This window comes from Wyeomyia smithii, chromosome 3 (genome assembly GCF_029784165.1).
Source record: "Wyeomyia smithii strain HCP4-BCI-WySm-NY-G18 chromosome 3, ASM2978416v1, whole genome shotgun sequence".
Classification (NCBI taxonomy): Eukaryota; Metazoa; Arthropoda; class Insecta; order Diptera; family Culicidae; genus Wyeomyia; species Wyeomyia smithii.
The window spans coordinates 81,964,496-81,977,583 of record NC_073696.1 but is presented as its reverse complement, the minus strand read 5'-3'; the positions used below and the strand labels follow the sequence as shown (position 1 = coordinate 81,977,583).

Here is a 13,088-nt window from a genome sequence, read left to right as displayed (position 1 = left end):
TTCATATAAATAATGTATGATCAAAATAACACAATTCACAAATTGATTGGATGAATATTCCACCAATTTGAATATATATTTGATTCGTAAATGTGAATTGATTCGTGAATGTGAATTTTATGATTATGATTTGAAATAATTATTAGAATCATTACACATATTTGAAAAAAAACGAGAAGTTTGGAAAAAACGTTCTAAAACTTCTATATTTGAATTTGTACATTCAACAAGTTTCAATAAAAAAAATAATTGAAAATTAAACTTTTTTGTTTTGATTTTATATTTGTTACTCTGTCAAATTTTCTTAACCTAAGTTCAAAGTTCAAGAATGTTATTCAATTTCATTTTCATTTCGCGGTAGATGGTTGGTCAGTTGGAGCCAAGTCTGTCCAACCTCGATATTTAAGGAAGGATAATGGCTGACTGCCACTTGCGGGACTGTATGAATGCCATTGGAAGGAATTGGAGAAAGATTGGGAAGGTATTTGAGCGTTCGAAAATAAATAAATAAAAATACAAAAAAAAATAAAATAAAAAAAACACAAAAAAAATGAAGAAATAAATAAATAAAAAAATAATAATGATAATAATAAGACAAATAAACAACTATAATAATAATAAAAACAATAAAAGAAAAAAAACCATATGTACTTGTTTTAGAGGATACTTCCCTCTTGTTGTCTATCTTGAATCTGGTGATTGCTTGGATTGGTTATTGTTGGTTGTTTTGTCTCTTCTCTCATTTGCCTGTCCTGATTTGTTGATTATCGAAGAATTTCTAGGTGTTAATCTATGAATGATAAAACCTCTCAACGATATCAAACTCATGTTATCGTGTAGGAGGTAGGGCGTTGTAAAAAAAATGTTCAGTAGTGTGCTTATGTCAATAAGAAAAATGTTAAGGCGCGGTTTTATATGATTTTGACTACTTAATAGTATAAAGATAGATACACTAAAGGCCCGTGATCGCCAACACGCCTTCTATTTTGTATAAGGAAGGCGTCATTACGCTATGTGTGTATCTGGGCCTTAATGCTGGGTATAAAGAGAGAGGGCTATATAGACATGTCATGCTTAATACATTTACTACGCTTCCACTGGTAATGTTTTATAGTCGTTTGGTCAGGTAATTTACTACTTTTTTATAGTTTGTCCAAAAATCCTTCAAAGATTGAAGAGTCGTCGCTTGATAGACCTTATACATCAGAACATATATACATACACAAATGCATAAGAGTAGGGCGTTGTTACGTTGAGAGAAAAAAAACTAAACTTGATAGCAGGAAGCCAGAACCAAGCTCTCCCCGCTCCATCCAGGGCCCCAAACAGTCCCAAACCGATCGGAAGTCAATCGGTCCCGCCCCCGCATCAGAAGCTGTACAAGAGTAGAAATGACACATAAATTATATATATATATATATATATATATATATATATATATATATATATATATATATATATATATATATATATATATATATATATATATATATATATATGTATATATATATATATATATATATATATATATATATATATATATATATATATATATATATATATATATATATATATATATATATATATATATATATAATATATATATTATATCAGTGCGTCTTGAACTGTCCTACAGATCAGACGTTTTTTCGGTTGCTTGTGGACTGGTCTTTGACTGCCTATAGCTTCAAAGTTTGTGTTTTGTCAGTGTGTCTTTTAAAGACTACCTGAAAGTTATTTCCCATCAGTCTTTCTCAAGGCTACCTACTTTTGAATTTAACATTTGTTTTAACTTTTTTCGTATCACCTGGACGGAAAAAGAAACCTCGCATCGCTGCGGAGAGGAAAAGAGAGGCATCTCTTTCTGACACATCGAGTGTCTGTAGTGACAATCCTTTTGATATTTTGCCTGAGCAAGAAGCTGGTGAAATGGAAGTTATTAATATTGAAACTATACAAAATATAAAATCTTTAAAAAAGGAGAAAGTTCCACCTATTGTGGTAACTATTTCTTCTGAATTTAATATATTCAAAAAGGAACTTTCAACGTTTGTTTCTGACGTTAAAGTTACCTATCAGATTGGCCGTAGAGGTGAATGCCGCTTATTAGCCGACTCAGTAAAGGGTCGTGATCGTCTTGTTCAGTATTTAACTGACAAGATGTACAAATTTTTTACATATGACACCAAGAACGCCAAGCCGTTCAAGGTTGTCTTGAAAGGTCTCACCAACGATCAAACCGTTGATGAGATCAAACTTACTTTAACAGAATTACTTGGCATAGCCCCTACCCAAGTAATTCTAATGAAACAAAAATCACGAGGCGAAAACAGTCAGAGAACTGGAATTTCCCTTGTTAATTATTTAATTCATTTTAACCGCAATGAGGTTAACAACTTAAAATTTTTTGAAAAAGCACATGCTTTGTATAATGTGCGTGTAAAGTGGGAAATTTATAGGAAGTATGGCGGAGGTGAAAAGCATATCACCCAATGCCGTACTTGCCAACGTTATGGCCATGGTTCCAAATTCTGTAACATGGACCAAAAATGTCTTAATTGTGGAGACTCTTCTCACAAAAAGGACACATGTCCTGTGAAAGAGAGTAAAAATTTTCGCTGTGCGAATTGTAACGGCAACCATATGTCAAATTTTTATCAATGCCCAGTCCGTTTAGCAATTGTTAAGGCAAGGCAAGGTAAACAAAATTCAATTTCTCAATTAAAACCAACTTCAAAACAAAATTCTCCAAGCGTACCAGTGACGCATAGTTTACCTACTCCTTTGCATACCCGTTTAACTTATGCACAGGTTACAGGTAGTTCGAACATTATACCGCCTAGTGTTGGTAGTTCGAAAATGACCGTTAATATGGGTAAGCAAAACACGCTAGAAAATAATTGTACACCTATCACTCCAGCTAATATTGCTGCCGACAATATTTTTTCTAATGTCAACTGCCTGGGGCCTATTACGGCAGGTAAACTTTCTTTTTTGCAACAGGCGATCTTATGAACGCCATGTTGCAGGCAAAATCAATGTTTGAAGCCATTCAAATAGGCACAAATTTTACTATTAAAATTGTTTCTAATTTAAAATTTAGCAATGATTTTAAATAAAACAATTAAAATATTAAATTGGAATGCTCGCTCATTGAAGGCCAATGAGAATGAGCTTTTTAATTTTTTAACAGTAAATAATGTGCATATTGCAATTATTACTGAAACATTTTTGAAACCTAACATTAAATTAAAATATGATCCCAATTACGTGGTTCATAGATTTGATAGGATTCAGGGTTCCGGCGGTGGAGTTGCAATTGTTATTCATCGACGAATCAAACATCGTGCTCTTCCCCATCTTGAGACGAAAGTTATTGAAACTTTGGGAATTGAAGTTCAAACTGAACTTGGGATTTTATTTATTGCCGCAGCATATTTACCATTTCAATGCACACGCGAGCTCAAAAATTATTTTAAAGGTGATTTACAAAAACTCACTATAACTTTTTCTTTATCACATGAATCAGTTTTAAACCCTATGAGCTCTGTTTTTAATTATAACAAGGCTAATTGGGAAAGATACAAAACTCATATAGAGAGAAATTTCAATAATGAGCTTGATTTGCAAAACGTAGTAAATATTGATTCCGCTTTGGAAGCATTAAAATGTGCAATTGTTGATGCCAGGAATTATTCTGTTCCAAAGGCTCAAATGAAATTTGATTCACCAATAATTGACGAAAATCTTCAACTTCTAATTCGTTTGAAAAATGTCCGCAGACGTCAATATCAACGTTCTCGTGACCCTGTTTTTAAAACTATTTATAAAGAATTACAGAAAGAGATTAAACATAGATTTACTCTTCTGAGAAATCAAAATTTTGAGACTAAAGTTGAAAAATTGAAACCATATTCAAAACAATTTTGGAAGCTGTCAAAGATTCTTAAGAAACCTTCAAAGCCTATTCCAGTTTTGAAAGATGGTGAACGTTTTCTTGTATCCAATGAACAAAAGGCTCAAAGACTTGCTCAGCAGTTTGAGAATGTTCATAACTCAAATTTGAATTTTGTGAGTCCAATTGAAAATGAAGTCACACGTCAATTTGATTTAATTTCTTCCCAGAATTTTTTACCTGCAGAAATAATTGAAACTAACTTGAATGAGATTAAATCAATTATTAAAAATTTCAAAAATATGAAAGCACCTGGTGACGATGGAATCTTTAATATACTAACATCTCCCTGAGAGCACAATGGAATTTTTAGTGAAAATTTTCAATTGCTGCTTCAAAATTGCATATTTTCCCAAATTATGGAAAAATGCAAAAATTACTCCCATTTTAAAACCGGATAAGAACCCAGCTGAAGTTTCAAGTTATCGACCAATCAGTTTGCTTTCTTCAATAAGTAAACTGTTTGAGAGAATTATTCTTAACAGAATGATGTCACACATCAACGAAAATTCAATTTTTGCAAATGAACAGTTTGGATTTCGCCATGGGCATTCCACAACTCATCAATTGCTCAGAGTTACTAATATGATACGAGCTAACAAATCTGAAGGTTATTCCACTGGAGCTGCTCTTTTAGACATAGAAAAAGCATTCGACAGTGTTTGGCATAAAGGTTTGATTGCGAAATTGCAAACTTTTAATTTTCCAATTTTCCTAATCAAAATTTTAAAAAATTATCTTACTGATCGAACTCTGCAGGTTGTCTATCAGAATTCAAAATCTGATAGATTTCCTGTCAGAGCAGGTGTACCTCAAGGTTCAGTCTTGGGTCCAGTCCTGTACAACATATTCACTTCAGATCTTCCTGATTTGCCTCCAGGATGCACAAAGTCATTGTTCTGCGATGACACAAGCATTTCCGTAAAAGGAAAAAGCCTTCGTGTCATATGCAGTCGATTGCAGAAAAGTTTAGATATTTTTTCTTCCTACTTGCAAAAGTGGAAAATATCTCCCAATGCTTCTAAAACTCAAATGATAATTTTTCCGCATAAGCCTAGGGCTTCTTTCCTCAAGCCGAACAATAATCACGTTGTCAGGATGCACAAAGTCATTGTTCTGCGATGACACAAGCATTTCCGTAAAAGGAAAAAGCCTTCGTGTCATATGCAGTCGATTGCAGAAAAGTTTAGATATTTTTTCTTCCTACTTGCAAAAGTGGAAAATATCTCCCAATGCTTCTAAAACTCAAATGATAATTTTTCCGCATAAGCCTAGGGCTTCTTTCCTCAAGCCGAACAATAATCACGTTGTCAAGATGAATGGGGTTATTTTAAGTTGGTCCGACAAGGTTAAGTACTTGGGACTAATTTATGATAAAAAACTTATTTTCAAAGAGCACATTGAGAGTATACAAGCCAAGTGCATCAAATATACGAGATGTTTATATCCTCTCATTAACAGGAATTCTAAACTTTGTTTAAAGAACAAACTTTTGATTTACAAACAAATTTTTAGACCAGCAATGCTCTATGCTGTACCGATCTGGTCAAGTTGCTGTTCAACAAGGAAGAAAACGCTCCAAAGGATTCAGAATAAAATTCTGAAAATGATTTTGAAGCGTCCTCCTTGGTTTGGTACACTCGAATTATATAGACTTACTGGTGTTGAACCATTAGAAACTATGTCAAATAAAATTATTAACAATTTTCGACAAAAATCGTTGCAATCCTCAATTGCTACGATAAGCTCTCTTTATAGCCAATAAGTTAGCAATTAAGTTAGTTGTAAGTTTACTTCCCCTTTTCTGACAAGTAGGTTTAACTCCCTACGAATGATAAGTCCTAATTGTGAAAGCAAACAAATCCTAACAATCAGAATTACAAATTTCTAACAGTGTTGAGAAGTCACCATTTGTGATTGGACACACATACTCATTATTTACTAATATTTACTTAAGCTACTAACAAATCCCCCCTTAAAAAAAAAAAAAAAAAAACACAAATTATAAATCAAAGCGTGATGCGCAAAGAGTGAGATCAGAAACTCTTGTAAAACCATAGAATTGAGGTTTCTTATATGCATAGCAAACAAACTCGAGCTTGGTATTTCGTATAGAATAGGTGTTGTAATAATTATACTTTTTTTTTGAATCACACACAATTGTGCTTCAACAAAATATCTTTAAGTTGTGCTCAATATAGACCTTTTTACGTACGAATGTGTTAGTGCCATTAGTTGAGGAAAATATTTACAAATAGCTGTTTCGTTTGCAATGCTATGTTTTAGCAGCTGGACAAATATTCAGTTGAACACTAATTATGTTATGTGTCCACGATCCATACAATTTTTTAGATTTAATATGGCAGATGTCCACGGAGTGGAAGGGCGGGGAGGTCGAAATCGTTACAAATCTGTACACGTACACGTACACGTACACGAATGTGGATGGCCCCTAATTAAGTACGTGTGCAAATTACTTTATATTTCAAATATAAAATTCATATCCTTGAGATTCTACTTGAAATGATTGTCATCATAAAAATTGTTGTCTGTCACATTCTTTTTTCAATACTATATTCATTTGAAATACAGAAAAACTACAAAACAGAAATGTATGCACTAGGTACGCCTTTCAAAGATTAACACACCGCTAAGCCGATCAACAAATGCTTGTAATGTCATCTTTGCAACGCAGAAAAGGGTCTGGTGTACACTTTCGTGCAGTTTCTGTTTTTTTTTCGATTCTCTTATATAATTATTAGATATTCAATGATTACAACCTCTATACTTTGCATTAAAATAATGCCCATTTTCCTACAAATATGGGACTTGGATCCTCCTTGCTCGCATGTTTTTTTCGTGTCTCTCTTTTTTTTTTTGTATCGATTAGATGCTTGACGAAATCCCACTAATTGTATTCAATATACTTTGTTTGCATGCATGTAGTATTATGTGTAATAATATATTTAGTTAATAATTTCAGCACAATTCTCCAATTCATATCGGTTGGGACATTAAATATACTTATGTTTTTATTATGTTTTAATAAGAAGCAGATTTTTAACACTATTAAAAACTAGAATATGTTTTAAGAAAAAAACCTATACGAACAAAATAGAATTTGAAGTGTTTGCTAAAACTCAGTTACTTACTGCTAGTTGGGCAACTGGTTTTCCATTTATGTTATTTTTTATTTCTTGGAAAATAAAACCCACTAATTCTATGCAAAGTATAGCTTGTATTAGATGTTTTTGCGAGAGAACGCCCAAGCATTGCTTCCACTGCAATTAGCGAAGGGCATTTTCAATTGTCGGCTTCAATACGCACACATTTTTGCTTCCAATATTTGTAATAAAATTAATCTTTAACCGTAGTAGCTGAAGTTGTTTTCTAATTATTTTTCTTTGTTTGGCCACACATCCTGACCGTTTCTATCCGTATCCGATTTATTACACTATACACATAAATAACTTGAATGTTGCGGACCGTTCACGCCTGTTCGATATAAATTTAACCGCGTAATCGTTTGTCGTTCAAAAGGAGTCTAAGATACGTGAAAATATGTTTGCAATGCACTTGCAATAAACTCGTGCGTAGCATAGAATAGTATTTTATATTTCATTATCATTTTATTATTCCATAGCGATACTAGTTATTTATGTATTTAGTTAATTTTAATAAGACGTCATAAACCTCAAAAATTCATTATACGATATATATATATATATATATATATATATATATATATATATATATATATATATATATATATATATATATATATATATATATATATATATATATATATATATATATATATATATATATATATATATATATACTTTTCTTTTTTCGACTCTAAGCAAAGTCATGCTATTTTTAATTTTAATTTAAGGAGTAAATGTAGTAATGAGAATAGAAAATTAAACTAACTGAAAATATGATTGTAGAAACTACGAAAAATATAGTTCAGCAGGTGGGACTCGAATTGGAAGTTGTGGGTTCGAGTCCCACCTGCTGAACTATATTTTTCGTAGTTTCTACAATCATATTTTCAGTTAGTTTAATTTTCTATCTTCATTACTACTTTTACTCCTTAAATTAAAATTATATATATATTTATATATATATATATATATATATATATATATATATATATATATATATATATATATATATATATATATATATATATATATATATATATATATATATATATATATATATATATATATATATATATATATATATATATATATATATATATATATATATATATATATGTATATATATTTATTTATATGTTCGGATAAGACACATAAAAATTATAATTTTATAAAGCGTTCAACGGAAAAACTCGTCCAAACAAACAAAAATCTTGTAGAAAATACATTTAGATTGCCCACCTTTGTCACTATTCTCAATGAGAATAGGCGATGATAAAACTTTGAAACACAGTCCGTAGCGGTTGTTTCGACAAATACACAAAGTAAAAATGTGTTTTGGGTATATTGACGCCATTAGAAGGCGTAACTGCAGGCCTAACTCTCCGACATCAATGTCAGGAGACGATGTTAAAAGATTGTTTCCGCTAGACGCTTGCAAATTGGATTTCCATATTCAAAGACTTATCGATGATGAGGTGTTCAAACGTCCATACCGACCAGAATCAGAACTTGATATTTACCAGGTGGGAGCACCTGAACACAATTTGCTGGTAATGTATTTTTAGTGAGCGCTTTTACAAAGCACCATCGACTAGTCATTCGTTCTGTGTGACGGATAGAGAAACAATGTTAGCTTACAAGATTATTAAAAAAAGAAATATTTAAACAATTACCTTTTAACCACGCTTAGGTTTTAGTCATTATTTTTAGATACTCCAGCGAATTGCGTGCAGCAGCCGATTGGGCATCCTTGGCGGTAGCTCCGGTTCCATGGCACACCGCGACGGGCAGTGTTGATAACTGAACCAAACACTGGTAACGACCACTTAACGATTTTTCATCGATATCCACGTATGTTACCTCGAACCGTTGCTCGGTAGCAATGTCATGAAGCATTTGAACGAAATCGACACTTCGATCATTCAAACAGGTGACCTGATAATAGAAGAACGAATTTGAGTGAAACTTGCATGTATTTGAGCCTTGTCCTTTTCTTTGCGAGCAGTATGTTATTCGATAGCAGAGCCCAGCGGCATTATTCGATGAAAATAGAGATTGACATCGAAGCCCGGTCCGAAGTCCGAACAGAACGTAATCTTTATCGGAAAATCCGATATTATTTCACAACGAAATTTTCAGAAATGGGGAACGAACTAAGCGATATTTCCAGAGTTAGAAAAAATCCAACTCAATTTCGACAGCCCAGCTGACAATGACGAGTATCGAAAACATTACAAGTGAGATTTTATTCAATTATCTATGCCTAATGACTAATTGTCTGCAGTAGTTGTCTTGCCTGATATTCTGTTATGCGTAGGAAAATTGCTTGATACTTGATGTTCTAGTGTCAAAACGAAATTTTTCGGGCATACTCACGGCAACTGAAGCTGTTTCTGGTTACCGTGATGCTGTGAAAAAGAAACCATTTAGTAAAAGATCTGTTTAAAATTGCCAAACAACAAAGAGGAGAAACACTGCCAATAATTGCCCGAGGAAAGGCTTGTTGAGTGTTTCTACAACCCGATCGTTCGACTGCTTGACCAGATTTCTTGGAATGAAAGAGATAGCATGGAACACCTCATTCCGCCTCCTAAAGCGAAAACTGGCTGGCAATCTAACAGATCATAATATACTTTGCAGGAACGATCTGGAGGCTTGCTCTTTGAAACTGCATCTATTAGATGCATCTTTAGGCAGCGGAGCAATATAGAAACGCTTGCCGGAGGCTGCAGTACGAGACTATCATATTAGCTCATAAAGCTCCTCGTGACTCAACGCGTTTTTATATGGAAGTAAACAATGACATTTATTCTCAGGGATACAATTTCATAGCACATGTTAAATTTTCTTTAAAATTTTAAGTGATGGAATAGGTTGCTCGAAATTGTCTCGCAGCCTCTTCTTAGTTGTTTCATTTAAACCACGATTTTCATCCTGCGTGACAAACAAACATTGACACGATAGATAAGTGAAAGTTCAATCAGGAAACATATACAGATAATGCGCTGAAAAAAGGCAAACATACCTGCAATTTGCGCAAAGTGTCACCGGTGCGCGACTTCAAGCTCTTGTGGAACTGAGAAACCTTTTGACCATGGCCAGTAGTCAAACTGGGAATACGAGCATCCTTCAAGCCGGCATACCGTCCTGAGATGGTGGCTGCCTTCAGCTAGAATACAGAAGAGAGCACACAATTTGTTTACAATCATTTTACTTGACGACTTGTCTAGTGGACGCAAACTACTGTGTTGAGTAATGGTTATTTTGCAGAAAATTTTGCATTCTTTCACTAATATCACAAATTGTGTGGTTCTTACTATATTCCAACTGCGCGGCTGACATTTTTAACTAAGCACTTTGAAACAATTCTACGTTAATACAACACAAATGCAATATTAGGAAAGACTACAAAATACTTTACTGAGACAGCTTAGTTACGTACGGAAATTGGCCTCAACTGATATAATACAATACCAATGAAATATCGCTCACAACAAATAGTTTCTCTTTAATATTGGAGCAAATAAAACAATAAATCAGTAGAATAAAACGGAAAACATTAACATTTTCCTAATAAAATGTCTGCAAGTGTTTGTCTAAGACACAACACAATTTACCGAAAATTATTCATAGGAGAGCATTCTGTTGTTTCCGTGCCATATTTATAGGTAATATCATTTTTTCAAACATATGCCTAAAATGTTAAAACCAAGGCCATTTGTAATAATAGTAATACATTTTCGATATTTAATATATACTAGGGCGGTCCTTAGCTGTGATTCACAAAAAGATAGAATTTTGCGACTTCCACCACCTGATTTTATGGAAAAGCACAACCAGACTATAAATTCAACGCAGTATTTCAAGCTGCAATTATAGGTGATACCTCTTCGTTACCCTCCTCGTCAAGCATCTGCACAATTTGATTCGGCTCAAGTGGTTGATCCTGCAATCTCTGCCACATCCTCTGCGCTGCCTGGCGTTTAGCGATCTTTTTACTTTTACCCTTGCCCACCTCACGATATTTCAAGACAGCGCAAGCAATGGTAAACTGACGCTCATGTGGCAAACCGACTTCCATTTCCGTTTCGTAGGTTGGCGGAGGCCAACGGCGAGCCATACACATTTCTTGTAACCAACCAATAGGGTTACCAGTCGGTTCGTCTTCGCCATCACCGATTTGCCTGTAATCAAAAATAAGTTTTCTCGCAGGTTTCAACAGTGAAGTAGAATCTAACTTACTCAGTCTTAACGCTTAATCCTCCAGCCGGTGGGTCACTAAGCGAAATTCCGGTCAACTTGTCAATTAGAGCCTTGGCGGCTGCGTGCTTGGCTTCTTTCTTAGACTTTCCCGTGCCCATAGCTGCGAAAAAAAAAACAATAAAATTGGGGAAAATTCTTACATTTCCCAGACCATACCATCTTTATCCTGATAAGACACCCGGTAACGGAAAGTCGGTTCGTGAACAGCTCCCTCTACTTGCATCAAATCATATTGCGGTGTTATGCCACGACGGCTTAGAAGCTCCTGCAGCAGCGAAATGGGCGTTTTCATATTGTTGGTGCCAGTTAATTCCGTTTTAAGGGCTTCCTCGATAGGTAAAGCATCTTGCTTACCACCGCTTACTTTTTTTGGCCCGCGAGGTTGTCGTTTCGGTTGGTTTCCGATTGGATGGCCGGCGGGAGGATTATCGCCAAGTACCAATCCGTTCAAGTCTTCAGATGGTGGTAAATCCATGATTTAGCGTTTACCTGAAACTAATTATTAGTGTCTAAAGTGACATCTTTTCTACTTGATGCAAACATTTTTGCGATTATAATTAATCAATATTGCTAGGCATACGGTACGCTTTTCAATAAATTGAGCATCCAAATACTTTTCCCACAGCATGTTCGCTGTATTCATTTCCAATTTAAAATCTAGGTACAATCTCAAAATGAAATACCGATGAAAAAATTTTAAATTGAAATGAAATTTTTGCGCTGATACCTTAAAATTGTGCTACATACGATCCGGCTCCGCCATGATGCGACCTTCTCGATTTTTGAACATGCATTATACTTACCTTTTTTGAAAAACTAGAGAACACTTGGTTTCAATGCTATTTAATGACTAAATCACGCAGCTGAAACTTTTCTGTTAACTGATAGGCTTAAAAATACAGGTTTTCGTTGCTGTCGTAGCTAGACACAAAAAATCTGGGATATGCACAAAATTTTCTGCCGATGCCAAGACAAATTTGGAAAGGATGACAAGCGGCTGCCCTGTGGAAAATAATTTCAACCGAAACATTTCTTTTACACGCATCAACTGTGTGCTAAAGCCCTACACAGAAAACGAAAACTAGCCATTTTCTTGTCCATTTCACTCAACGGGGTCGTTCCGTTCTGGGAGGGAGAAACCGGAGAAACGGATACGAAGCTGTGTGAGTTTCAAAATGAACCAGAATGAGCTGTCACTGACTGTCAATATGAACCAAGAGAAAAAAAAGCGTTTTTTGTAAAGAGTATTGTTATAACTAAACGGTATCGCGTTGCTTGAAAAAATATTCATCGCAAACAGTTTTTGTATTCATTGTGGTTTTACAAAATATTTTAATTTAATTTACGAAAAATATGAATTTCATAAGCTTTAAGTAATAATCATGTTAGCGAACTTCGATTATTAAATTTACGTTTTTTTTTCTGGATTTAAGGCTTTGGTTACTATTTCGAACACAATTCATCACGGCCGAATGTTGATTCTCGTTTCACAAAATAGTGAGATGTAGGATTGTAACATTTTTGAAACTGCATGAAACTTTGAAAAACCTGCCTCACAGGTTACGCTCTCGTACACATTTTCAGAATGTCTGCGCAAATATATATAGACTCAAAACCCTGAAGAGACTTTTATACAACGGCAAAATGAAAAAGGCAGGCTCGAAAAATTTATGTTTTACAGACAAATTTGCACATTCAGTATT

General features: G+C 34.1%; 1 protein-coding gene across 2 annotated transcripts; it reads right to left on the bottom strand.

Annotated features, from left to right (window-relative positions):
- Positions 1 to 8,241: 8,241 nt before the first annotated feature.
- Positions 8,242 to 12,389, bottom strand: LOC129731920 (interferon-inducible double-stranded RNA-dependent protein kinase activator A homolog). Of its 2 annotated transcripts, XM_055692303.1 has the most exons (7): positions 12,189 to 12,389; positions 11,542 to 11,880; positions 11,365 to 11,485; positions 11,009 to 11,306; positions 10,148 to 10,291; positions 8,796 to 9,057; positions 8,242 to 8,726 (listed from the first exon to the last, which is right to left on the bottom strand). In XM_055692303.1, exons 2-6 carry the CDS (start codon positions 11,858 to 11,860, stop codon positions 8,809 to 8,811), a joined length of 1,131 nt encoding a protein of 376 aa, XP_055548278.1. In that variant the 5' UTR covers positions 11,861 to 11,880; positions 12,189 to 12,389; the 3' UTR covers positions 8,242 to 8,726; positions 8,796 to 8,808. The 2 variants fall into 2 exon arrangements, with proteins under 2 accessions (XP_055548278.1, XP_055548279.1); XM_055692304.1 differs by lacking the exon at positions 10,148 to 10,291.
- Positions 12,390 to 13,088: the final 699 nt, after the last annotated feature.

What these genes read in the sequence shown, in the direction of transcription:
- LOC129731920 (XM_055692303.1), bottom strand. Translation starts at nt 11,860, where the DNA reads ATGGATTTACCACCATCTGAAGACTTGAACGGATTGGTACTTGGCGAT. An exon ending in GTCTTATCAGGATAAAGATG is followed by an intron (nt 11,486 to 11,541) that starts GTATGGTCTGGG and finishes TTTTTTTCGCAG; the next exon opens with CTATGGGCACGGGAAAGTCT. An exon ending in ACACTTTGCGCAAATTGCAG is followed by an intron (nt 9,058 to 10,147) that starts GTATGTTTGCCT and finishes TTCTATTATCAG; the next exon opens with GTCACCTGTTTGAATGATCG.